Source organism: Berghia stephanieae, chromosome 5, assembly GCF_034508935.2.
Source record: "Berghia stephanieae isolate SIO BIC M18660-M18661 chromosome 5, UCSD_Bste_1.3, whole genome shotgun sequence".
In the NCBI taxonomy this organism is placed as follows: Eukaryota; Metazoa; Mollusca; class Gastropoda; order Nudibranchia; family Aeolidiidae; genus Berghia; species Berghia stephanieae.
The window spans coordinates 4645284-4672783 of NC_088364.1; the positions used below are offsets into that span (position 1 = coordinate 4645284).

Below are 27500 nucleotides of genomic sequence, written 5' to 3' on the forward strand. Positions count from 1 at the left end.
ATCACATTATCTCATTCGTCCTTAGTATTTCATTCATCCTGATTTGTTGATAAAGGGGAAACGTATGTGTGTTCGTCTAATAAATTGAAGCTTACAATTCAATACTTATCGTTATTTTTTCTTACTTGTGGTAAAATGAGTCGAGGTGTCTTTCAACAATCGATGAAGGAATAATTTTTAAAAATCTGACACCATGATTACATAGTCGGTATCTAACTGTCGTGCGGCTATGTGGTCTAGTGGTATGGCACTCGCTTTCGAAATGCCCTGGGTTTGAGCCTCGCTCGGCGCATAGTTGGGTCCTTGGAAAACACTCTTTACTCACATTCTCTCAACGTGTAAAACGAACCTTGGCCATTAACAGCGTTGTCTCTGTCCGCAAAATTATAATATCGCATAACAGGCGTCATGTCCCGTTCTACATGTTAATTGTTGCTGTTAGCTTGGAACCCCTTGTAAAGCGCTTTGAGCATGTTTAGTGATTGTAAATGCTCTAGTTTTTCTTGATTTCATTTGATTTCTATCTACTGGCATCTACTTTTACTCTCTATTGATTTTGTTTACAACTGAAGCTGGTTTTCCAAAACTCGTTTTGTCGATTTTCGTACTTATTGAGATTTTCCATCCATGAGAAAAATTGAGACGTAAACTTTATTTTTAAGCATTAAATAGCACAAGAGTTCGCCTAGACTTGTGTGAATTTAAAGTTTAAATATGATAAAATAATAGGCCGATTGAGAAATTGTAGGGGAAATAACCCTCAATATTTCAAAATAGGAAAAACGTAGTCGGGAGTTTTGGAAAACCACTCTTCGACTTAATTTGACATTTATAATTTCCCAGTATACCTCTTTGTCCCCAGTGTGACAGCCAGCCTCGCTGGTCTTGCCATGGCTGACCTATGTTGTGTCACCATCATGTTTTTGTACAGTATAAATTTTTGCATTGTGTTGTGGCCACCCCCGGGGCTTCCTTGGGATCCTCTCAGGTAATTAGATCGTCGTATTCAACATGGAGATCACGATAGCTCAGGTGGTAGAGCACTCGTTTCAAAAGCAAAGGGACCGAGATTGATCCCGGGTGAAGTTGAGATTCTTTTCTGACCCCCCCCCCCCGCCCCCCCCCCCTGTCCATCCAGCAGTAGCAGTGAATGGGTAGTTGAGTCTGTTTGATTTGGCGGAAAGTACTTTGCGATAGACTAGCATCTTATCCAAAGGATAACAAGCAATTGCTATTGTCTGAAACATGCTATAGAAACCGGGATAAACTGAAGGACTACTTAATCATCATTATCGTGGTCGTCGTCGTCACCATCAACATCATCATCATCATCATCACCATCATCATCATCATCATCATCATCATCATCATCATCATCATCATCATCATCATCATCATCGAGACGGCAATATTTTATAATTGAATGCTTATCGGCTTAATATATGCATGACTACATATTCATTCCATATAGATATTAACCTTATAACACAAACCAACAAAATCAGATTTTTTCATTGCCCTAAAAATCTGAACTTTTGGAAATATACACTAAATATGCTTGATACGCTTTAACACCAACGCAATAATGACGAGACATGATGTATGTAAGGCTCTGTTACAATTTTGTTTTTGAGACAGCGGCTACTCTAGTGATGATGTAGATGATGATGATGATGATGATGATGACGATGATGATGATGATGATGATGATGATGATGATGATGATGATCATGATGATGATGATGACGGTAATAATGATGTTGATGGTCGTGGTGGTGATGGAAAAGATGATGATGAGGATGATAATGATGATGATGATGACTATAATGTATCAAGCTTATCCTTTATAGAAATTTTATTACTGACATAATCAACTCATATTCACGACTAAATTCATTCATCCCCAGTGTCGTGTACCTGGCTGCAGGCTGGCCTCGTATCATGTTTACAAGAGTGACGTGTTGGATCACTTCCTATGTGGCTTTGGAAAGATGTATGTGTGTTGTGTTGCCTTTCAAGGTAAGATTTATATTTTGCCAATGATTCGAAATAGTATTAAAATTTATGGAATTGATTAAAATATTGTATTGTACCCCATGTTCTTTTCTGATAGTAGCAGCTTCTGATGCCAATAGCTAGCTGTAATGCAACGTTCAATCAGATGCTCTAAGTGGTACTAAGCTGCTAGCAGCTGTGGGCTGTTAATAGTAATTACCAAAAATGATAATAATTATTATTATTATTATAATTATAATAATGCACATTTACATTGCGCAACCTATCCCCCTGGTTGGAGACTCTGGGCGCACGAAAAAGGAATATAACAGCTTCCAAAAAGAACAAATTACCTAACACGGAACGTTTCAGGCTCTAAACCCTTCTTTAACCAATAAAAAACCAATTAAAAACAATATCGGCAGTCTTTGGGTTGTAACTACATCAAGCGCGAGTGGGTGGAGTAGCCAGAACCCACCGTTGGGAAGGTGAAGCATTCTCCTCTCCCAAGGAGCCCACCCTAAAGGTAGGCACAGTAGTAGTAATGGTGTTGGATAGAACTTGTGGGTAATAGCAAGCCGGAAAGTCTCTGACTGCCCAAGTTTGGAATTGGTGTCCAGGCTTTATATATGCCCAGGCACTGAGATACTTAAATTAAGGCATGGAGTATCTCTCACTTAAGTTAAAACGTCTTATTTGGAAAAGTGCGAAGAACTGCAAGGATATATGTCTCCCTAAACGCGGGCAACATGTCAGAAACATCAAGAACGAACGACAACAAAAAGTTTATTGTGATATGTTCAATCCCACAACGTTTATAGAATCGGAGTTTATCTCGGTGTCCGTAGCGTGGAACAGAATTCAATGATTGATTAGTTCCCCTTGGATGATTATTTGATCTTTCTTACTTACTTACTTTACTATCCAGCGTCGTCCTCATTGACGTTGACTGCCCTCACTCTGCGATAACAAAAGCCTGTCCTTTCCCTTCGTCTGTTGACGGCATCATAAAACTCTCTTCCATTCATCTCTGTTCCTTCTTGGATGTTTTTTTTTTTATTTGATCTGTATTTTCCTTATGATCTAATTTTGAACTAGTGACCCAAGCACTGTCAATTCGTTATTTCATCGGACAAGAGACATGCCAATTGCGCACTACAGTGTAACCCCATCCAGTCTTGTGTCTAAGGTGTTTTAGTTCACAACCATTTCTTTATCCCCAATTTATGAGACCCGTCGTCTCAATCTGCTGTTATGCTGGCATGAACTCGAGCCTGGGCACTAAATTCAATTCAAATGATGTTCATCAAGATTTTTATTCCGCATCCTCATACAAACATCAGACCAAGATGGCGCAGGCGAATGTTAGGTTATGTTATGTTATGATATGTTATGTTATGTAATGTTATGTTATGTTATGAATGTTATGTTGTGTTATGTTGTGTTATGTTATGCTATGTTATGAATGTTATGTTATGTTAAGTTATGTAATGACATCTTATTTTATGTTGTATTATGTTATGTTATGATATGTTTTGTTATGTTATGTTATGCAACGTTATGTTAAATATATTATGCTATGTTTTGTTATATTATGTTAAGAAAACAAATTCATTTTCTTTAATAAAAACACATACAAACCGTCCATTAAGATTTCTTTATTCAAACTTTTAACACATCTATTTATGAGAGTGTGGGTCCTTTGGCAATTAATCACAGCCACGGTTTGGTGTACCTAATCTTTATGTTTGACAGATGAAGGGTCTATCCAAAACGGCTCATACTGACCGTGTTACTTTGCTGTAGCTGGCAAGACTCAATTGTTCATATATTGAATATAATTTGTTGAAATTATCTGTTTACTGTCCATCGATACAGCACTTCGTTTTGATCGTCAGTGACCTGCTTGGTGGAAATGATCGCTAAACTCTAGTCTCCGCAATTTGCTCTTGTGTAAAGCACTTAAATCTAGTGTTAATAAGGTCCCGACTATTGGATGTGAAGGATATTATGAAAGTGTCAAAATCATATGGTGTCTAACAGGCAACTTGTACTTACAAAGTAAGAATTTATCTTATATATGGGCATCCAAAGTAATAATTGAAGCATTGCAAATCCCGTTAGGCATGTGGTAACGCAATCTATAAAAGTTAATTAAATCATGTATTGATTTATCATGTTACTATTTTACAGGTCAAACAACTTTTTACAGCGACGCGATCTATTTGTGTCATCACTTGTATTTTTGTCTTCATCATTTCCTCCTATATTCCAATCTACTATACCCACCGCCTGGGGAACGTTCGAGACCCAATCACAAACAAAACCCTGGTTGGCATGGTTTTATTGGACAACGCATATGAAGTTGACCGCATCATTCGCAAAATGAACAACATAATCCTCCCAACACTCTTCCTGACTGTCGTTATCGTGTGTACACAAGTCACAGCCTCACGATTAATCGCGTCTTCAAAATGGAGGAAGAAGAATGCCACTTCCGGATATCAAAGCAACTCCAAGAGTGGTGGCAATGAGCTTCAATCACAGGGTATCTCAAATAAACAATCTGACTGTGATCAAGTGAAACAGAAAGTTGTTTCATCCGGTAAGCCAGCAGCCAGTGGATCAAACACGTCCAGCAAGGAGACAAAAGTTGTAAAAATGATTACGTTTATTTGCACAATTTTTATCATCTGTAACTCACCTTGTGTTATCATATTTTACGTTCGACTTACCAGAGATAGAAAACGGAGGTCGATACAACAATTTGTTTTGGGCTATATATTCTTTGGATTTCCTTCTGGAGACCATCAACTCCAGTATCAACATTGTCGTATATTACAAGATGAGTTCTAAATACAAACAAGAGTTTAGAAGCTTGTTTGGGATGAAAGAAGGAAGCAGTTGATATGTACTTGCAGTTTTTCGGCACCATGTACGAGGGTGGGCTGGAAAGTTTTGCAATTTTCTTTATAATTTAAAAACTTTTTTTTCAGCCCACCCTCGTAGATTCATATTTTGTTTCTCATTTTTAGCCCATGATTAACGGTTGTAATGTTATCCTTTACTTGTTGTGATGAAAATTTGGATGTTTGTTTCAAAAGATAACATTTTGAATTTTGACAGCGAAGCATCTTTCCTCCTTTCACTCGTATTGTTACAGTATCGAAAATTGCACAACTCTATTATAATTCCAATACCAAATCCAGAACATTAGTTACCCCTCACTTTGTACTGTATGACAATATCCACAATACAATTCCTACCATAAACAATGTATTATATGATCTATCGCCTGAACAGCATATTATTTCGGTTAGTTCAGATTATGCTAAAATTGGAATTATAATCATAGTTATAAATCGTGGGTCATTTTTATACATTATATTCTGGACAACAATTATTTTGCCCTAAATCAGAGATGTCTGGACATCTTAACTTAACATTTACTGTTTATTCTCTGTGTTTCTCCGAGATAATACCGGATAATGTGCTGGGGCACATATTTACTTACTTAATCCTCTTCGGGCCTTGAGGCACATGGGGAATCCACCAGACATCTCCATTTTTTGCGGTTGGCTGATTTTGCGGTTGCTGTATTCTGTCTGGTCGCTGCTCTGCTGCCGCTGGTAGTGGATTTATGTCTGGTTCTGTTTCTGTAACAGCTTGTGTTTTATGAGGTGGGTTGTTAACATACGCTCAACGTCCATCCCTGGAGGGCCGGTGGATTACTCTTCGTCTGATCTCTCCCCTTTTCTCTCCTTTTGGAGGTCTGAGGTTCGAGATGCCAAGCTGTCTCACCACACCAAGGTGATAATCCATCGGGAGGGAGGGGCACATAATACTTAGTCTTCTTAAAAGAAATTCCAAAAACTCAAACCCGACCTTTTTCACGAAAGTCATATTGCTGTATCTGCTCTCTTGGTGATACCGTTTGATTATCATGTTTCATTAGAGTCAATTTGCAAACTGCCTGTAATAGAAACTAATCGTATGATTGAACATATTTATAATTCTTGCTTTTTTTCCCCTTTTTTTTTAAATTGTGACCTTGGGGTAAGTTAACGCACTAGGATTCTGATATCTATGTTCCTGTTCGAATTTTACTGCAGATTGTACAAAACGAGGTCCTTGGAAAAAGGCTATTCACTCAAATTACCTTGCTCACCATATTCAGGTTTTAAAAGGAGTACCAGACCAGTAAAAGCGATGTTTCTGTCAAAAAATTAATGTAACGCGAAAAAGGACAAAGCAGGCGTCATGTCTCGTACTACATGTTTATGTGCTTTGGGATTATTCAGTTCATATTTCGCTCTATAAATCTGTCTGCCTCTCTCTCTCTCTCTCTCTCTCTCTCTCTCTCTCTCTCTCTCTGTCTGTCTGTCTCTCTCTCTCTAGCTCTCTCTCTCTCTCTAGCTCTCATCTCTCTATCTCTCTCTCTCTTTCTCCCTCTCCCCTCCCCCCTCTCTCTCTCAATCTCATAAAAACCATTATTTTCTTTCGTCCAAAAACCATTCATTTCAAATATTGATGGATTGAAATGACCTCCAACATCAAATATTGATGGATTGAAATAACCACCAACTCATCAGAACACTCAATCTTGACCATTCTTAAACTAGCGATACTAAGATGAAAACAAACTGTGAACTGTTAGAAATGGTGAAATAAAAGATGAATATAGCAGCTTCATAAAAGAACAAAATAAAAGATGCAGTGATTCGTCTAGGTACTTGTCATAATGTAGGTACAGGCAAACATGCTGACCAATGTAACGATCCCAAAGCTAGAGTACGGTGGCTCTTCTACTCTAGGTTTGAGACATTAAAGAACATAGAACTAAATTCACAGTACAAGACAATTGAATTATACTTTTATAACTGTTTATTACTGGTCTAAAGAAAAAGAAAGAAAGAAAAATAGCCAAATGATATGAGTGAAAACAGATATGAAAATATTTTTAACATGATGATACATGATGGTGATGCTGCACATAATAATCTAAAGGTTGGGTCCCTTTATCTTACTTTAAAATACGATGACATGCACAGACATGCCTAGTACAACGAAAAATGAGTAGTCAAACGAATTTTGACTCCAGCTACAGAGCTGTATAGCTCCCTTTTACTCATTAGATTTTATTGAAAACTAAAGTTTAGCTTCTTAGCACCTATATCCAGGATCTTTGAGCATTTAGGCACCGTGCTGAGAGCAAAGACTTGTAAATTTCTTAGGTTAATCAAAGTGAATTTTACTTTTATCCCTTGGAAACTACGAATTTTTGAAATTTCAAGTAGGCAGCTCTGCAATGATGAACGAGGATGAAGATGACGATGACAATCTCACCACATTCTTGGAGTAATTCGATGTAGTTGGTATAGGGGTCCATAATATCATTTTCAGTTTGTCTACACTTGGCAACGTCACAAGTTCTCTTTAGTTAATACAATTGCTATCTTCACTATTTCAAATGAAGTCCAGGAATGAAAAAAAGGTTTTTGTTTATTGTATTTGTTCTTCCAATGATTAAGGAACCAAAATGTTTCTTATTAATTCAAGTTCTGTTCACTCATGATAACATACAGATGTCATCTGTATAACGTCTGGATTTATAGCCGGGCCTAACCTATTCTATTAATAAAATCATATCAATCCAATAGATTGACCATTACTCTTATGAATTATCTCAAAATTAATAATTCAATATTTATTTACGGCAGAGATTATACAAGTGTAAACATCTATTATATCTCTAACCAGTTTTTATATCTGTTATCCTTTTACTTCAAAGCACGAGATAAAAATATATTAATATTTATATCTAGAAGAAATACACAATAATACTTTATGTTATCATGCACTTGAAAATTCACTTATGATGATCTCACATCATACATCAAACTAACTTATAGATTAAACTATTTAAAACCACGATAGACATCACTGGAGGCTCACCATAAATAGAGCCTTCATAAATAGAAACTTCACTGGCGGTTGATATTCAAAGTTAATATTAATTAGTTTTGTGATGGTACTGTATTTGTCATTTGCTGAAACGTTTCGTTGGTATTTTGTTCTTTTTAAAAGCTGTTTTATTCAAAATTGAAGTCTCAGGTTTGTGGCTTTGGACGAGTTGGGTGTCATTGTAACCCACCGATTAATGAAACATACGTTTTTTTGAGCTTTGAGCTTTTATATAGCGCAAATCAACTAAACGCTCTCAAAGCGCTTTACAAAGGGTCCCTAACCAACAACAACGTTTAACATGTAGGACAAGACATGACGCCTGATAGGCGAAATTACAATTTTCCGACATGGACAACGCTGTTAACGGCCAGGTGCTGATTTTATACCTGAGCGCGGTGAGATAGTGTGAGTAAAGAGCCTTTTCCGAGGAATCAACTATGCATTCCCTCTGAGCAGGACTCAATCCAAGGATCTTCGGTTCGAAGGGGAGTGTCACACCACTAGACCACATAACCGCAAAGTTTTCGGGCCAACTCTCCCCCCCCCCCTCCCCTCCCTCGCGATGTTTACCCTCTTAAAAATTTTCACGTTCAGCAACACGATCGATCGGCGTGACTTGAGGTGACGTGGTTCTATCAGAGATCCGAAACGAACCCGTAACCTTCAAAGCCCGTTGATCCGTTACAAACATCAAGATTGAGACCACCTGTGAAAAAAGACCAGATGTATAAAAAACTAAACAAAAAAAAAAACTCCCCATCAAACCAAAATATAACAAAAAAGCAGACAAACCTAAAGCACTCCCCCCCCCCCCCCCCCCCCGCCCCGAAACAAACAATAAAATAAAACACAAAAGACCCTAACCCAACAACAAAAACAAAAACAAACAACAAAAAAACCCCAACAAAATAGCAGCCTAGATAATGTCGGTTTTTAAAATTTCACAATATTCATTCATTATGCTCAAAGTGATTTAAGAAGGGTACCAAGCCAACAGTATTAATTCAACCAGACTCAGGTTTTAAAAAAGACCACCAAAATACAAAACGGGTATTTATATTGAGCAATTTCCTCCAAACATGTTCAATGGGCTTTGCAATGGGTCCCAAGTCTACAGCTACACTTAACATGCAGGAGGAAACACGACGCCTGTTAGACGATATTGTAATTTTTCATACAGACAGAGAGAACGCTATTAACGGCCAGATTATCATTTAACGCCTGAGTGCGGTGAGAAAATGTGAGTAAAGAGCGTTTTTCGAGGAATTAACAATGCGGGACTCGATACAAGGACCTTCCGATCTCAAGGCGAGTGTCGTACCACTAGGCAACCTGCTGAAACAGAAACTGCTGTTTACCCTCAGAAAGATTTGGACGTTTAGCGACACGATCGATGTGCCCTTGAGGTGACGTGGTTCCTGCAGAATTCCGAAAAGATCCCGTTGTCTTAATGGCCCGTCGATCCGTTAAAAACATCACGATTCTCACCACCTGGGAATTACATAACAAATGTACCCCCCTCCCCCCCCCCACCCCCAAAAAGACTAAAAATAGCAACAATGAACAAAAAAAAAACCCAAAGAAAAGCAACAAACTAAACAAAAGACCCAGACAAAGCATATACAACCCCCCCCCCCCCCCCCCCCCCCCCCCTTGAAACAAACAAAAACCAAACAATTAAAAAAAAAAACCCCAAAAAACGAACAACTACGAAAACCAAAACCAAAACAAAAACAACAAAACAGCTTCCCGGATAACAAGATTAAAACTGTCGGTTTTTATATAGCACAATATTCATTTAATGTGCTCAAAGCGATTTAAGATGGTTACCAAGCCAACCGTAACACTGAATATCTAGAGGAAAAAAACACGACGACGCCGCCTATTAAGGTATCAGTGTGTATTTTTTTCCCCACAGAGACACCATTCTGTAGAACCAGATGTTTACTTTACATCTGTGGAAGATGAAAATTTGAGTAGAGCAATCATTGATGCTGTGGATGCGAACAGCGTAACTGAGAGTTTACCTAAGAATGGATGAGACTTCCAAGTGGTCTCAAACTAAGTACTTTGACAGAGTGCTCTTGGAATCTACATCTGTTCCCTATTTGAACCCTTTCTGTCCTCTTAAAGAAAAAGACCGTATTTGCAGAAATTTTCGAAATTCACTTTTTTACATAATGTTGACAATTAAAAGAAGGCCTTTCTTTTACACTAGGTTTAATTGTCGTAAGTATCATAGTTTCTGAGATAGCGTGCCGTATATGCATGAATTATTCTATATTCTTCATGATTTTTACAGAAAAAGACCATATGAGCTTTTAAACGGTCTGTTTCCGTAAATATTGGCGTATACGGTCTTTTTCCGTAAATACTAGTGGAAACTACTGTACGTTTTCATGACTGTAGTAACGAGAGATATCAAGGTCACACCTTCGCAAGTAGTCATTAGGCGTTGCATTACTATAGCACCGTGTTGATTAAGACAATTCTTAATCGTTTTGACAGGAGGCATCCTTTCTTTGTGCCAAAATAATGAGAATAGCCTTTATTTGCGCCAAATAGATGAGGAGAAAAGCGCATATCCCCAAAGTCTTAAGATTTTTACGTGATCCATTCCGTTTTCCTTATTTTAATATAAAACGTTTGCATGTCATTGTATTATATTATATAACCATCATTTTGAAGAGAAAAAAAACATGTTCTATAGAATATGTCGGTGTGCGCAGTGTCCTATCTGATAACTAGTGGTCACAAAAAGGGACAATGGCACGAGAATTACAAAAACTAGATTTCTGAAAACGAAGAAATCATAGTTAAACCCTATAATGATTGACGTGGAAAGCTCCTAATCCATATGCTTTCAATCACCCACTAAAAGCGTAAACATTCGCCATATAGACCGTATCTTCCCTCCAAATTTTCATTGAATAATGTTTGTTTGGATTATAAGACAACTGAGTAATCGCGAGTCTTACAGCCTCTACAACAAACCAATACGTAAAACCGCGAATATAGCTGTGACAGAATTCAGGGATGAAGTATACAAATTATGCATCTTTCTTTTAAAATACGAGTCCGAGATACACAATAGCTCATAACTACCAATCGAATGTAGAAAGTGGAAATTAAATTTGCAGTGTAGATTTACTAAAGGTAATTTGTTTTACCACGAAAGGAACAATTTAAAACAGCAACTTGTAGTGTCTAATGAAAGATTTGCTATTCCCAATGTTTGATTTCATAACTGTCCAGGCTGTGGCAATCTAATAATTCAGCTTAAATATTTTGAAACAGGACATGCTGCAGTTGAAACACAAATAAAGCGGATGAACAATTGTTTGAATATTTAAAAAGAATGCATTTAAAATGCGAAGTGTGAAATTATAGAGTTAGAAATTCAAGATGTCATAAAATGGATTTCTAGACAGTCTATACACGATAAATAAAGCAGGACATGGGGATATGATGGAGACGGATTTTCTAAAGGGTTTTGGGATGTTGCACTACAAAAATCTCACAACCAAGTTCGTTATCTTAGTGTGAAATTTCTGTAAGAAAAACGTGTTACATCATGCCGGGGTAAGGTGATATAGCCCAGATGAATCAATCAAAAATATAAAAAAGACAGATTATCTCAAAACATTTGCATTTGATGCCAGAAAACAAAACCTTTCTAGCTAAATATCTCTGAGAATTGCAATGATGTATTGTCGCTTTTTTAAACCCAATGATGTTTATGATCGGACTAAAAGTGTTAATGTTAATATTATTATTGAGTAAATGTAAATATTGCTGTTCGAACCTCAAAGAAATAAATGGCAATGTGAAATTGAATGTAAGCTTCAATTTATTAAACGAAAACAGATAATGTGAACGTTTCGTGAATACCCTTTGTCAACAAAAATGGATGAATGAAACACTACAGACTATATTATCTCATTCGTCTGTAGTGTTTCATTCATCCTGTTTTGTTGATAAAGGGGAAACCCGACACTTCCACATTATCTGTTTTCGTTTAATAAATCGAAGCTTTCATTCAATATTACATTGTTATTTATTTCATTATTACTGAAGGACATGTTCAGCATTACGATTTGCCTCTCAAGAACAGTAAACATAATTTGTATTTTCGTATCTTTTTAATCACCCCCCCCCCCCTTGCCTCCTGATTATATCTTATTTTAATAACAATTAAGCATTTTTTCATTTTTAACAATTAGTCATTTACTATTTGCTCAATAAGACTTAATTTTATGCCCTGTTTTACTCTGTATTTTAATTTTAGTTGGTAAATTCTTCAATGAAGAGATGCCGCGAAAGAATCTGTCTGAATTCCTTCTATTACTCATGTTTTCTTCTAATATATGTAGTAAATCTTTTCCACTGAACAAGTCAATCATTTGATATTATTACTCCAAAAACCTGAGGGTTTATTTGCCAGAAAACAACAATGTTCCATTTGAATACGGTCTTTGAAAACAAGCAAGTGAGGCCAATATTTACGTTAAAAGACCGTATTGTCTTATACGGTCTTTTTCCATAAGTCCACGGAACGGAGTCTCTGTCAATTCGAAACGAAAAAGACCGTTCGGCCATTTTAGCTAGAATAATCAAACGTTTATAAAACTTTATTATATAGATGAATAGAGAATTCATTCTTGTGCATTTTTATGAAAAAATATATCGCCTGTCTTTAAGAACCAAGCCAGTACGAACGTGAAATGTTTTTTGGCTCTCCTGCAAAAAGCCGTCTGACGCATATATGGGCTTTTTCCTTACGACGGCAGCTTTGTCTTACCTTTTCTTGGGTGATTTAATTGTAATTCTAGAACTTTTTACTTTCCCATTTTCTTCCTTTTTCCTGGCGCTGATTTGACCTCAATGTGTTGCAAGCGCAGTAAACGCATTAAAAAAAAAAAAAAAAGAAAAACAACCTAAGAATCAACAGCAAAGATGTAGAATTGAACGAGTAGAATTGCAAATAGAGGGTTTTCACTGCTTTCACAATATCTTGGACAAAAGCTGTTGCCGAGTTGAAACCTTATGGAAACGATGCAAGTTAAATGCACAATTAGCGCAACTAAATGAAAGTGTCAACATCAAAGAAGAAGTCTGATGTTAAATATCACTGAAAAGAAAGGACAAGTTGATAGTGGGCTCTGTTCACCGCTCTCAAAATAGCACCCATGACAATAAATAATACAAAAAATATGAATTTATAGTAAAAATGACAGAAAGCAGATGACACGATCTGATCACTGGAGATTTCAATTTCCTAGAGCAAGATTGGATTGAAGAGACGTCTCCTAAAGACCCGCTTGATCTGTGCTATAGCAATATAAAGAACGCCTACAAAGCGCTACAAAAACAACCGATAGCCACATCTGATCATAATACAATTCACCTAGTACCGACGTATATCTCTAAATTAAAGAGTGAGAAACCAACAGTAGTATATCGCCATATCTGGACTCAAGAGGCAATCCAACGACTGAACGGCTGTTTTGACTGTACTCGGTGGGAGACATTAATGGTAGAAGGTGACAGTATTGATAAATGGACCGAAACTGTGACATGTTATATTGCATTTTGTGTGGATTTATGCGTGGGAAAAAAAGAAATTAAGATATTTCCTAACAATAAGCCATGGGTTACAAAGCGACTTAAATATTTAATCAATGAAAAGAAAATTGCCTATATGAGTGGTGACATTAAACTAGAATTTGAAAAGGGAAAGGAGATCAGAAACACAATAAAAGAAGAAAAGGTTGAATACAAAAACAAAATGGGGCGACAACTGAGATCGGGCTGTGCAAGGAAAGCATGGGAGATGATAAAGCAAATGGGAGGAGTAGACCAAAAGAAACGAACACAAGGAAAAACGAAAACTGATGTCAACAAATTAAATGATTATTACTGTCGTTTTGACAGGCTCCCATCTGTTCACAACGGTTTGTCAAATAACAATGAGCCACCTCCAGATGTTGAAGAAGAAACCGTAAGCTCCCTCTTCCGGAGATGTAAAGAACATAAAGCACCAGGACCAGACAACATTACCGGAACTATTTTGAAAAACTGTCACCAACAACTGGCTATACCTTATACAAAACTTTTTCAAAGGTCAATCGATGAACAATCAGTGCCAGTACTTTGGAAAACATCGATTGTCGTTCCAGTTCCAAAAAAGCGTTGTCCGACCGTATTGAACGACTTCCGTCTGTGGCGGGTTGTGTGTTAATTTGTGGGATCGAGTCCAACCGATAGCTCAATGGTCTGGATTCGAACTAGTATGCGCGCTATGGCTCTCGTTACCTGCTGCACCACTCAACCTATATCACAAACGGCTCAGGTTTAATCTAGGGGTGATTAAGAATTGCCTTAGGGTCCCTTATAACTTAATTGTATTTATAACAAGTGAGTCAAGACAATAGTAACGCCCAATGCAATAATAACAATTCTATACATAAAGTTTAATTAGATTGTTACAGGAAAAGATAGAAAGAATAAGTATTTATTTAATATCAGGAAGAATAGCTCTAATTGAGTGGATGTAATTTATTATTTATTTATCTATTGTTTTATTAATCGATTCATTTATGATTGATTGATTAAGTTAGTAGTTTTAATCACTTGTGTCCGTGGAAAATACATTTGAAAATAGTATAAGCCCGTTTGGCTTATCTTTATCCCGCCGGCTTGCTTGACTGAGGCAAATGTATCAGCTAGTTCCAGGGTTGGCGCCTGCTTTGCAGAGTTTTCTGGACATCACAACAGTGTGTTGTAGTTAGGCTGACATCAGGGGTTTACCGCTGTTCAAGGACTGGGATGCAGGGATTCGGCACAACTGGGTGCTACAACGACACGGAAAAGGACCAGGAAAATGGCCAGGACCTTCAATTTGAGAGTTAAAACAACAAGGTCTTAGAGCCAATCGAGTTTGTCTTTCGCCACCGAATCGTCCTTGAGCGACACATCATAATAGCCTTTATTTGCCGACAAAGGCAAGGAGAAGCAGTAACTCCATTATAATGGTAGTTAGTATATGTTTTAAACATCAACTGACAGTCGAGCTATCTTACATGATGAGAATTTAACAGGATTGTGTCCCTGGTATTTCTTTATTTATTTTTATTAATTAGAATTGGGGTTATGATGTGTGGCCGGCGATTGGCGGTGGGGTACAGACATTCAAGCAATATACATATTGAATATAAATGAAATAATAACATAGATCATAAACAACTGTTAACTATAAAATAAGATACATATAGATATAGTTTTGTACAGGTATTCCAACTTACGAATATCCATGGAATAGCACAATTAAAATATATACACGAACTATAATATTAATAATAGATAGATTAAATTGAATTCACAGTAATATCTCGTTCCACTTTGAATGTTAACCAGTAATTCATTTTACCTCCAGCCGAGGGATGACAAACTTTTTTTAAGTTTGAAATTGGAGGGATAGCTTTTCTCTCTTGGGCTTCTTAGCGTGTGTGTGATTAAACTCAGAGAATACTTTGAGTTTTGTGAAATGAATTATGGGGAATAGCCAATCAGAAGAATGTTCCTGTTTTAGATAGCCAATGATATCCAGATGCTTTGGTAAGAAAGAATAACGGAGAATTACCGGAGAGACTAGACCTTAATTGTAATTTGAGCTACTCTTGAACGAGACAAGACCTCAGGGCATACGCACGTTGGCGTCTTGTTTGGAGAAGGTAATTAGCAGGAGGCATGAATACAATGGGCAGACAATTTGAACAGGTAAATAAGCCTTAAGCTGAAAGTGAGTGTTCCGTTATACAATGGAAATGTTTCCCACCTAACAACCAGAATTTCCGTTAGAAAGATTTGGAGCTTTATTGGAGAAAGGCTGTCCATGTTTTGATTATCTTACTTGAGGTGTTAATCTGCCTTGGCAAATATATATATATATATATATATATATATATATATATATTATATATATATATATATATATGTCTCGTCCACTAGGTTTGAAGTGGTTTTGAACGAGACGATGACGAATGATAAAGAAATCACGCAGTGAAAGAAAATCGCTCGTCACACCGTCCAGTGGCGCTTACATCGCTTGTAATGTAATGTTTAGAAAAAAAAATTAAAATCTGAGCTCCTACAAAAATGTTATGACCTGAAATTGCTAGATCCGTACCAATTTCCATACCAGCAACATCTCAGTGTAGAAGACGCACTATTAACCGCCACAAATTCGATCTCAAAACACCTTGACCAAACGCCCTCGAATTACGCCAGAATCCTGTTTGTCGACTTTTTGTCAGCTTTTAATGCCATGAACACAGATATTTTGCTTCAAAAGTTGTGCAACAGGGATATTCCAAACTACCTTATTAAATGGTATAAAGAGTTTCTGACCCATAGACCGCAATGTGTAAAATTGGGTGAACATATCTCCAATAAAAGAATGTTGTCGAACGGATGTCCCCAAGGCTGCGTGAGTTCCCCAATCCTGTACATCTTATACACCAACGACTGCAGACCATCCTTTGAAAATTGTTTTATAGTGAAATATGCAGATGATACTGCTATTCTTGGCTTATTAAAAGATAAAGTTACCGAAAAGAATTATTTAAAACAAATAAATATATTCACCGATTGGTGTAAACAAAATCAGCTTGAATTAAATGTTGAAAAAACGAAAGAACAGATGTTTGGTGTAAAAAATAAAAACGATTTAAAGTGTGTGGCGATAGGTAAAGATGATGTTGAGATAGTTGACTATTTTAAATATTTAGGAATAACCATTGATAGTTCCCTCAATTTCTCTCAACATATTAATATAATATCTAAGAAAGTTGCCCAAAGATTATACATCCTAAGGAAATTGAGAACATTTCAAGTAAGGAAGAAAACCATGTTAAGAGTTTATGACTCATTGATTAAAAGTGTAATTGCGTTTGGCTGCACCATATGGTTTGGAAGATGCCGACTTAAAGATAAATCAAAAATTTCAAAATCTATCAAAGAGGCATCAAAAATAATAAACCATCCTCTTGATGGAGTAAAAAGAATTCACGGAAAAGCAATAGAAAGGAAAGCATTCTCAATTACCAACAATAAAAAACATATTTTATACCATGAATTTAGTCTTTTACCATCTGGGAGAAGGTTTTGTCAGATTAAATGAAAAACTAACAAGTATAAAGCAACGTTCGTTCCATCAGCAATAAAAAATTTGAATATTTCATATGGTGCAGAAAAACCAAGGATTGATTCGTTGACTGATTAATTTATTTAATGTAAGATTGACTGACCAATTGATAATGATGATAATTTTTGGTGTCGAATTGCCACAATCGTAACAAATTGAAAACGAAATGAATATGTTTATGTTGTGTATATCGCACGTGTGAAAGAAAGAGAGGAAGAGAGAGAGAGAGAGAGAGAGAGAGAGAGAGAGAGAGAGAGAGAGAGAGAGAGAGAGAGAGTGAAAATAAGTAGGAGTGAAATATCTGTTCAATGTTACAGTTATCGTTTAACGTTATAACAAGTGTAACTAAATGACAAATTGCCATATTTATGGACAATAAAGATCTATTATTATTATTATTATTATTATTATTATTATTATTATTATTATTATTATTATTATTATTATTATTATTATTATTATTATTATTATTATTATTATTATTAGATCGCCCTGTTTCAAAGATTTTGAGAAGCAATCACATGTTCCTTTTTAACACAGCATGTCAAGCAGCCAACATACACTTCCACTCATTTCAAACTCCAAATGTCATAGACTTAGTTTTTACAAGCGAACAGTCAATTTAAGCGCTTAGAGTCTGGTGTTTCGGAGTTATAGCGCTATATAAGTTTTCATTATTATTATTATTATTATTATTATTATTATTATTATTATTATTATTATTATTATTATTATTATTATTATTATTGGTGGACTCTATCAAGCACAAAGCACCTTTAGGGAGGAGTTATCACAACATTCTATGTTTTGACTTTAAATATTACACAAGGGGAAACACCCCAAGCAAACCTCGCTACTGTTTCGATAAAGACAACTATTCTAACCTTGTTGAATTAGTTACAGCTGCACATTTAACGGATAAGATAAAAAAAAAATCTTCAAGTCTCAGAGGCTTGGTGTATTTTTAAAAAGGAAGTTATGACAGCAGTCGTGGTATGCATTCCAAAGGTCATAAAAAGTCAAAGTAATTGTAAACCAAAGTGGATTAATCTTGAGGTCAAAGCAAAGCTCAAGGAAAAAAAGCTAGCATACAAGAAATTAATATTTAGAAACAATAGAAGACGTAGACTATTTACACTACACAAAGGCAAAGAATCAAGCAAAGAGTACACACGGAGCAGCAACTAAGGATTATGAGGAATCAGTTGCCATGATGGCTAAGAGAAATCCTGAAAAGTTTTTCGTATATTGCAGGGCAAAGAAAAGTGGGTGGAGCAGGCACTTATGTTGGTTACAACAAGAGATGAAGTGAGTAGAAAAGTGCCAGAAGACAATAGAGAATAAATGTTTTTGTTTTTGTTTTTTTTTTTTTGCGGCGGTGATGGGGTTTGAACCTGCGACCTTATTGGTACGACAACTCCGCCTGGCCGGTGAGAGCGTGACTCTACCGTATGAGCTATCCACGAATCCAAAAAAAATTCGTATCAAACTCAGGTCATTCATTATTAGTGCCTTCTCTCACCGACTACTGGAGGTAGCGGGTACACACATACACAACCATCGCAAAGTTACCTGGCCAGCAGTTAAGCTTAAGAGCCAATATTCTCAACACAAACATATAACATAGAAATAATTGAGACATTGAGTATGCTCCGGTATATGGGGTGAATTTTTAATTCAGAAAAGTGGGTGGAGCAGGCACTTATGTTGGTAACATCAAGAGATGAAGTGAGTAGAAAAGTGCCAGAAGACAATAGAGAATAATTTTTTTTTCCGGCGGTGATGGGTTTAAACCTGCGACCTTATTGGTACGACAATCCGCCTGGCCGGTGAGAGCGTGACTCTACCGTATGAGCTATCCACGGATCCAAAAAAAAATCATTCGTAGCTCATACGATAGAGTCACGCTCTGACATTGGTAGATATTGAATTTGCTAAAGATAATATAAAAATAAACTAGACAATCTCAACCAGAACAAATCACCCGGTCCTAAAATGTTTCACACACGCTTACTACACTCATTATCAGACGAACCATTAGCTATACTGTATCAAAAATCACATGATTCTGGTACATTTCCATCTGATTGAAAAGAGGCTCGATTGACACCACTATCCAAGAAAGGAGATATGTCCAATCCGGGAAACTACCGTCCCGTTAATCTCATTTCTATTGTATGCAAAGTAATGGAAAGTATTGTCAGAGACAGCATCATAGAACATTTAACAGTCAACAAGCTGCTATCATATTGTCAACATGATTTGTCTATGGCCGCTCATGCTCTACCAACATTTTAATGACACTAAAAGACCGTAAAGAACTGTTAGACAAAGGATCATTAATCGATGCAATCTATCTAGACGTTGCTAAGTCATTCGACCCTGTCCCACATCAAAATTCGGGACCCATATACAAAAAAAAAACATCGACACCTTAGAAAACATCCAAAGAAAAACAGCAAGACGCATCACAAACATATTCGATCCTTTCTCAAGTGCGTCTGAAATATCACAACGGATTGGCCTTGAACCGCTGGAAAAGAGATGAAATAGATAAACTTAAATTGTTCCACAAGATCTACTACAAAAATTCGTGCCTTAAACTTCCAAACGACATCAAAGATATCGGCACAAGAACTACGAGGGGACACACAGCAAGAGTAACCATCTAAACATCAAAAACAGACGTCCATCTGTATTCGTTTTTCTCTTCCACTGCCTGACTATGGAATAGCCTCCCAGCTGAAGTGGCTGAAAACGGATGCCAACATGCCTTCACGCGATTGCTAGAGTTTACAACGTCCTTTTTAATTATGTATTTTTATTAGTATTATGTGCAGAGTTTTAACATGCCTACAGTGTAAAATCCTACAAACTGTGGAGTGTTAAATCAAGCCCACAATGGCGTTCGGCATACAGACCTGAAAGTACATACGTGTATACGGTATTGTGTTGGGTTTTATTTTTGCTTGTAGTTGGCTGAAGAAGCGTATTGAGACCGAAACATTCCGTGCTTTGTAGTTTGTTCTTATTTTGTTTTAAAGTAGCCCGAAGGAATTATTATTTGGTATTAACTGCCATCGGGGTCCCGATATCACAGTTGGTAGAGCACTCGCTTCACACGCAAAGAGACCAAGATCAATCCCGAGTGCAATCAAAAGTTTTTTCTGCCCCCCCCCCCCCCCCTCCCCCTTCCCTTGTCCACCCAGTAGTGAATGGGTGGCTGAGTCAGTTAGAAAGTACTTTGTGATAGACTAGCGTCTTATTGTCCGTTTCACGCAATAGAAACCGGGATAAACTCCGGCTCCATGGGTCTAATGGCTCTGACGGACTACTTTTACCTAATAACGCTGCCATGCGTCCTGCTTTGTGGTTGTTCTCCCCATCCAGTCTGCCGTGTCTTGATCACCTTCGCCTTGGCCTCCTCGCCTCTGCTCGTGGTCATCGTTAACTTATAGCCTGCCACTAACCAACAAATGACGTCAAAAGACAAGTCTTTGGCCACAAAAGAAAACAAATTGTGAGTTGTATTCAATAGTTCAACCAATGGGATCACTTGTTTCCTTAACCACTACTAAAGACAACTCACTGGGCGGGCCACAAACACAAAAATGACGTCAAAATATGGGTGTTAGTGGATTATAGGGTCAGTTGACGATGGTTACGCTCTGCTTCGCTTGCTCTCCTAGCCACACTTCATGCAAAACTTTTCAATAGGTCAGAGAAGTCGTGACGTCATACTTTCTACTCTTCCAGCTCCAAACTCATTGGAAGTGTTATGCAACTAGCCCTTTGGATGACCGATAATGAATAGGTTACATATTGAATCATTAGGTGGCATAGAATTTCAGTAGTAAGGTGTATATGCAGATTCTTAAGATTATAGGGATGTAAAAGAACCAGGATGGATAATTTATATTGACAACCAGCATATACTGAGACTAGAAAAACAAACAAACGATGCCATCACGTTGAAACCAGAAGATCAACTACATGAGATATGTATCTAGTCCTCCGGAAGAGTGGTTTTACACTTCCATTGAGATGTGAACCAGTTTTCTTTGGACATTACACTTTCCTTCCCTTTGAAGCGTGTATTTTGATATGGCCAAAGTATGGCTTAAAAATATTTTTTTAAAAACAAATGTGCGTATGACTAAATGTTACGTATGGTCCACATTCCTGTATGCCTGTGAAACATGGACCATGACGAAGGAGAAAAATTGATGCCTTTGAGATGTGTGTGTACCGCAGAATTCTGAGAGAATCATGGATCAGAAATAAATAAAAAATTCTGGTTCTTATTGATGCAGGCCAATGGCAAGAAGTTAAAATGAGATAACTGAACTATTATGGACACAACACCATCCAAAAAAATCAGTACTAGAGGGAAACGTAGCTGGCAGAAAGGCAGCAGCTTCTTATGGTTCACACTATTATGTTATGACGATCGACCCAATCAGCAAAGTCCGGTCCGCATTCGTGCACCGTCGCGAACCCGCCTGGTAGCATCGTCACAACACACCTTTCGACTAGATGCTCTGCCGTTTCGGGTTCTTGCCCACAGCGTGGACATAAAGGACAGGAAGTTAGACCCCACTGATGTAACGCACCGGCCGTTAGGCAGCTCCTCGACCGAAGCCGATTCGCAGCTACCCAGTGTCTCCTCTTACTGGTATCAAAGCCTGGCAACTTCTCACCAAGCTTAGAGGAGTGTAGGTCCCCGCCCCCACGAGGGATTGAATTCGTCCAAACCGACTTCCATCTCGTATGTGCAGCTCTGTCCGTAGTCAGGGATTCTGCGTACAAGGCAGAAAGGCGAGCGGCAAACCACGGAAGTCCTGAATAGGAAATGTGGAGGCAACTACTGGCAAAAAGATAATCGACTGCTCGGTAATGGGCCTTGAGCGTCAAGAATGGCGTTCCATGGCATTCCGCCTCTGTAGGGAGACGGGACTCCGTTAAGGTAAAGAATTTATTATGCATTTAATTCAACCAAAGTATACTTTCCTCAGCTATTATAACTTAATGTAAATACCATAGGTGGCATTAGTGATCCATCCATGTTGTCCGTAAATTAATGGGATATCAGTTCATAACATGAGAATAAATGATTAAACGGGACAATCGACTGTGTGAGAGATGTGTGGCGGTGTGCTTAGTAATGGTTGTTCACACCTCTCATATATATATATATATATATATATATATATATATATATATATATATATATAGAGAGAGAGAGAGAGAGAGAGAGAGAGAGAGAGAGGCAGACAGAGAGTCTTCTATATCGAGGGTAAACCTGACAGAATATTTACCACTAAACAGTCAATCTTATTACTTTAAAAAATCTTTTGATCAACCCGTTGTGTAGTTTGTAATACCGCTGCTGTATAATATGTATAGCAAAATACCAACAACGAACAAAAGTATTCTGTCGATGGTCGTCATTGTATGGTGCTTGGTGATTTCCTATGGATCAACATTTTCCTCGTTACTTAAACTATCGGATTCTCGTTCTTAAGGTCTATCCTACTCGAACAAAAAGCACACATTGCAATCAACCTCATCAAACCGGTATCATGTCAGTCAAAGCAGATGTGATTTTAAAACAAGGACAGACAGTGACATGCAATTCTAGTTCTAGTCATTTTCAGAATACATCATATCAACTGCCCTCAGGAAATCATTATAAAAAAAAACTAAACCCAAGTTCCATATTTTTCACTATAAATTCGGTTTCAATGTCATTTTACTGATTTCTAAACGTTTTCAATTTTTCTGGTCCCAAGGACTGCTGCATACTGCGACCAGTTTTGGTAATGGGAGTTGCGTGAACTTTGCAGGTCATTGAATTGCGATCTGAAAACGTTGCAGCTCTTTGAATTGCGATCTGAACGATAGGCTACGATAGTTTGCCAAAACTGCCATTGATAGCATATCGAAAAGATTGCAAATGGTTCTGGCTCTTGTTTCCTCATCCTCTCCCTCATTAACGTTGTTTTTGTAGTTGTTGCTGTTGTTGTTTTTGTTGTTGTTGTTGTTTTTCTTCCTCTTCTTGTTCTTGTTCTTCTTCTTCTTCTTCTTCTTCTTCTTCTTCTTCTTCTTCTTCTTCTTCTTCTTCTTCTTCTTCTTCTTCTTCTTCTTCTTCTTTTTCTTCTTCTTCTTTCTTATTTTATTGAGAGAATGCACTTGCTGGGTAATTCATTGTGCATTGAAGGCATCCTTGAAAGGTGACAAAATGAATAATTATTACCTGGACGGAGACATATGTCATCTAAGCGTTGTGCGCATGAGCAACCATCAGCCTTAAGACTTGTCATTTACGCGTGACTTGTCCTTACAATAGTATTTACTGTGTTGGACACAACTAATGGACAGAATTTGTAACAAAACGTATTCCCCGAGATGATATATCTATTTTTCTTATTGACTGAAAATGAAAAGACCACCTTTTGAACTCCATATGTATGTCACTCGAGATTCCGGTATAGTTATACCGTCATTTCGCAAATATGGACGCTCTATCACCAATTCTGTGGTCCCAATATTGTACCGCAGATGAGGGAATCGAACATAAGTTAGCACGGAAAACAAAGATTCAGAACCTGATGTATTCTGAAAAAATTGCAACTTTTTTTTCTAATAATTATCCAAACTTGACCAAAAAAAAAGTAATGAGGATTTGAGTTGTATATTATTTACATAGTCTCATTTTTAGAGAAATCTTATCCAGTTCATTATCTAACGACCTTGATGGCAAAATAATCACAAATTGTGACTCAATACGTTAAAGAGGTCTATGTCGGGGTTATTTTGTGGCTGAAAGCTTTATTCATAGCCACTTCTGAAGATCAAAAATTGATTTTAAGATTTTATATAGTGCAATACCCCCTAAACGTGCTCAAAGTGCTTTGCAAGCCGTCCGTAGCCAACAGCACATTTTGACAAGTTGAACAAGCCATGACGCCTGTTAGACGATATTACAATAATTTCCGACATAGACAACGCTATTTACGTCTCATTTTATACCTGAGTACGGTGAGAGAATCTGAGTAAAGAGCATTTTCCAAGGACTCAACTATGCACCGCTCAGAGCGGAACTCGAACCCAGGACCTTTCGATCCGAAGGCGAGTGTCATACTAGGAGACAGGCCCAAGCACAATGTTACAGTTACTCTATTATCAAATAGTGTATGAAGTAATCTGTAAGTTGGATCTTTTAATCTAGTTCAATCTCCACTGGTGCTCACCTCCCATGGGTCTCCGGTTTAATCCCAACCGGTGCCCACCTCTCATACACTCTGTTCTATCCCCACTGGTGCCCACTTCCCATTGTTCTAGGTTCACTTTCCACCTCCCATAGTCTCCAATTTAATCCCCACATGTGCCCTGCTCCTATAGTCTCTGGTTCACTCCCCCTAGTGTCCACACCACACAGTTCTGGGTTCAACCCCCACTAGTGCCCACCTCCCATAGTCTCTGGTTCATACAGTAATAGGTCTTTAAAATGGACCTCAAGGGTTCCTTAAATGCTTTGAAGTCATAGTAGCAATATATTGGACATTACACATTGCATATTCTTTGAGATAAAATTAGTATGGAGGTAGAAACAAAGGAATTCTTTTTAGATAAACAAAAGAGAAAAATATCGATTCTCATTTATTGACATATTACGAATACTCAATCAATGTAGGTATTTTAAAGCAGAAAATTCCCTTTCAAGGGCATTTTTGAATTCCTTATTGGCTCATTGTTGTAATGGACATCTCAAAAAATGACGCAATATATTGTCCACTACAACAATGTTAAACTAGGCCTAAAAGTGGGTTCGGATGTCAGGCCTGCATATATGTACACGTTAATTGATATCTTTAGCATTTTTATTTTTTAGTTCAGACTGTTTCATGATTTGGCAGTACGGGATAGAAATGGATTCTTCGTAATTGAATTTGAGTATTCTGAAATAAATATTTTGAATTAATTTCCACGCGTTATATCTAGTTGCCGAAGAAATTTTAAAGTGGCTTAGAGGTATGTGAAATTCAAACGTATTCTATTAGCCTATTTTATGAATGCCATGTATTTACATAGATTGAATCAAATTATACAATTATATTCACACAAGTTGTCTTGTGATAAGGTTAATATCCTAACCACTTGTGTGTTTGTGAACTATCGATTACTCGTGCTGTGACGCTTTTGATAAATAGCAATTTTACGATACATGACAGAAGGCATCGATTATGTATCGATACAATCGAACAAATATAAATAGGGGAGATGGTTGGGGGGGAGGGGGGGGGGAGGGGGGAGTGTGATGATTTCAAAATCTTTCGCCAAAGACGGTATTTACGCGGGAGGATGTAGATACTAAAAATTGCTTATTTTTTTAGGGGCAGCGTGGCTCAGCGGTACGGTCTTTGTTTCGTATCCGAAAGGTACCGAGTTCGATCACCGACGCTGCGCTGTGTGGCCTTGAGAAAGTCACCTCGTTCTAGCTCAATTTGCGGCGCTGCGCTGCGGCTAACGCCTGGGTTTTTTTCTAGTCTTCCCTTGGAATAGACCCTAAAGACAAATTTATTATTTTTTACAATTATTATTAAACAAATGAAACTGTTGCTGCTTGAAGCTCGAAGGAAAAAATAACAATAAGTAATGAGAAGAGGTAATATGAACGACCCAGGTTTCCCCCCATCAACAAAACACGGTGAATGAAGCAGATGGGACGAAACTTCCAAACGACATCAAAGATATCAGCACAAGAATAACGAGGGACACCCAGCAAGAGTAACCACCCCAACATCAAAAGGGACGCCCACATGTAGATTTTCGTTTTTCCCGTCCACTAGCCGACTGTGGAATAGCCTCCCAGCTGACGTGGCTGAAATCGGTTGCCAACATGCCTTCATGCGGTTGCTTGAACTCACATCGTGACTTTTTAATCTATGCATTCTTTATTAGTATTATATGCAGTGTTTTAACAAGTTTAAAATGCGATATCCTACAAACTGTGGAGTGATCCTCGACAATATTGGAGGTTTCCACAAAAAGAAGAAGAAGAAGAAGAAGAAAAAGAAGAAGAAGAAAGAAGAAGAAGAAGAAGAAGAAGAAGAAGAAGAAGAAGAAGAAGAAGAAGAAGAAGAAGAAGAAGAAGAAGAAGAAGAAGAAGAAGAAGAAGAAGAAGAAGAAAAAGAAGAAGAAAAAGAAGAAGAAGAAGAAGAAGAAGAAGAAGAAGAAGAAGAAGAAGAAGAAGAAGAAGAAGAAGAAGAGGAAGAAGAATGAGAATTGTGAGAATGGCATAGTCAAGGCTATTCTACTCTATTTTCACATCTCTCATTCGTCCTTTGTGTTTCATTCATCGTGTTTTGTTGATAAAGGGGAAACCCGAAACGTCCAAATTATGTCCGTTCAATAATATTGACGCATCCATTTCATTACGTATTGTTATTCATAAAAAATCCATATTTGTCACTTGGATCATATTTTATATTTTATTGAAAAGAATAAATTTAGTCTATTGAAGTGAAATACTCTGCCCGGCCAGGCCTGCCTATGTGAAAATCTAAAAATTCGTAATTTTTGGGAGATAAAAAGTGTAATCGTTATATCTAACATTAAAAATCAATAATTTACCCTCAAAGGGATCAAATGACATCCCAAAATCCTTAAAATTATAATATAGTATTGCATCGGCTTTCGTTATAAATAAGTTTTAATGACTCAGAGATGCTGATGAATTTGTGAATTTGGAGCCAACATTCGTAAATCTACGAATTTTTCGTAAAAGTCGGCATGCCTGTCCTACGTGTCATAATTCTAAGCCTTTTGGATTTGTTTTCCTTTTCTTTTTTGAAATTTGGTTTAGCCCGACATGTTACCAGAACGATGCAGTGGGTTTCAAATGATGATGTCATTCACTGTTGTGTCTTTTCCCGTTTGTGTCATGCTCATAGTTTTATTTAGAACAGAGATAATTCATCTTACACTGGCATTAATAGATCAGAAGGTCCTGGGTTCGAGCCTCGCTCGGCGCATAGTTGAGTCCTTGGAAAAGGCACTTTACTCAAATTCTCTCTCCGTATTCAGGTGTAAAATGAGTAACTGGCCGTTAACAGAGTTGTCTCTGTCGCAAAAAAATGCAATATCGCCTAACATGCGTCATGTCTTGTTCTATATGTTACGCGTTTTAAAGCGCTTTGGGCAAGTTAAAAAAAAATAATAAAAAATAGAACTTTTATATAGGACAATATCCACTAAATGTGCTCAAATTGATTTACAAAGTTTAGTGGATATTACTCTATGTAAATGCTCTATTTTTTACATTGTCTTT

General features: G+C 37.3%; 1 protein-coding gene across 1 annotated transcript in view; it reads left to right on the forward strand.

The window, feature by feature from the left end:
• LOC144973838 (uncharacterized) overlaps positions 1-5899 on the forward strand; it is a 6961-nt gene extending 1062 nt beyond the window's left edge. The window contains exons 2-5 of the mRNA XM_078916729.1: positions 863-988; positions 1908-2019; positions 4189-4600; positions 4683-5899. Of these exons, the coding sequence (XP_078772855.1) occupies positions 863-988; positions 1908-2019; positions 4189-4600; positions 4683-4903 (871 nt within the window). The 3' untranslated portion in view covers positions 4904-5899. The remainder of the gene's footprint in view (positions 1-862; positions 989-1907; positions 2020-4188; positions 4601-4682) is intronic.
• The last annotated feature ends 21601 nt before the right edge of the window (positions 5900-27500 follow it).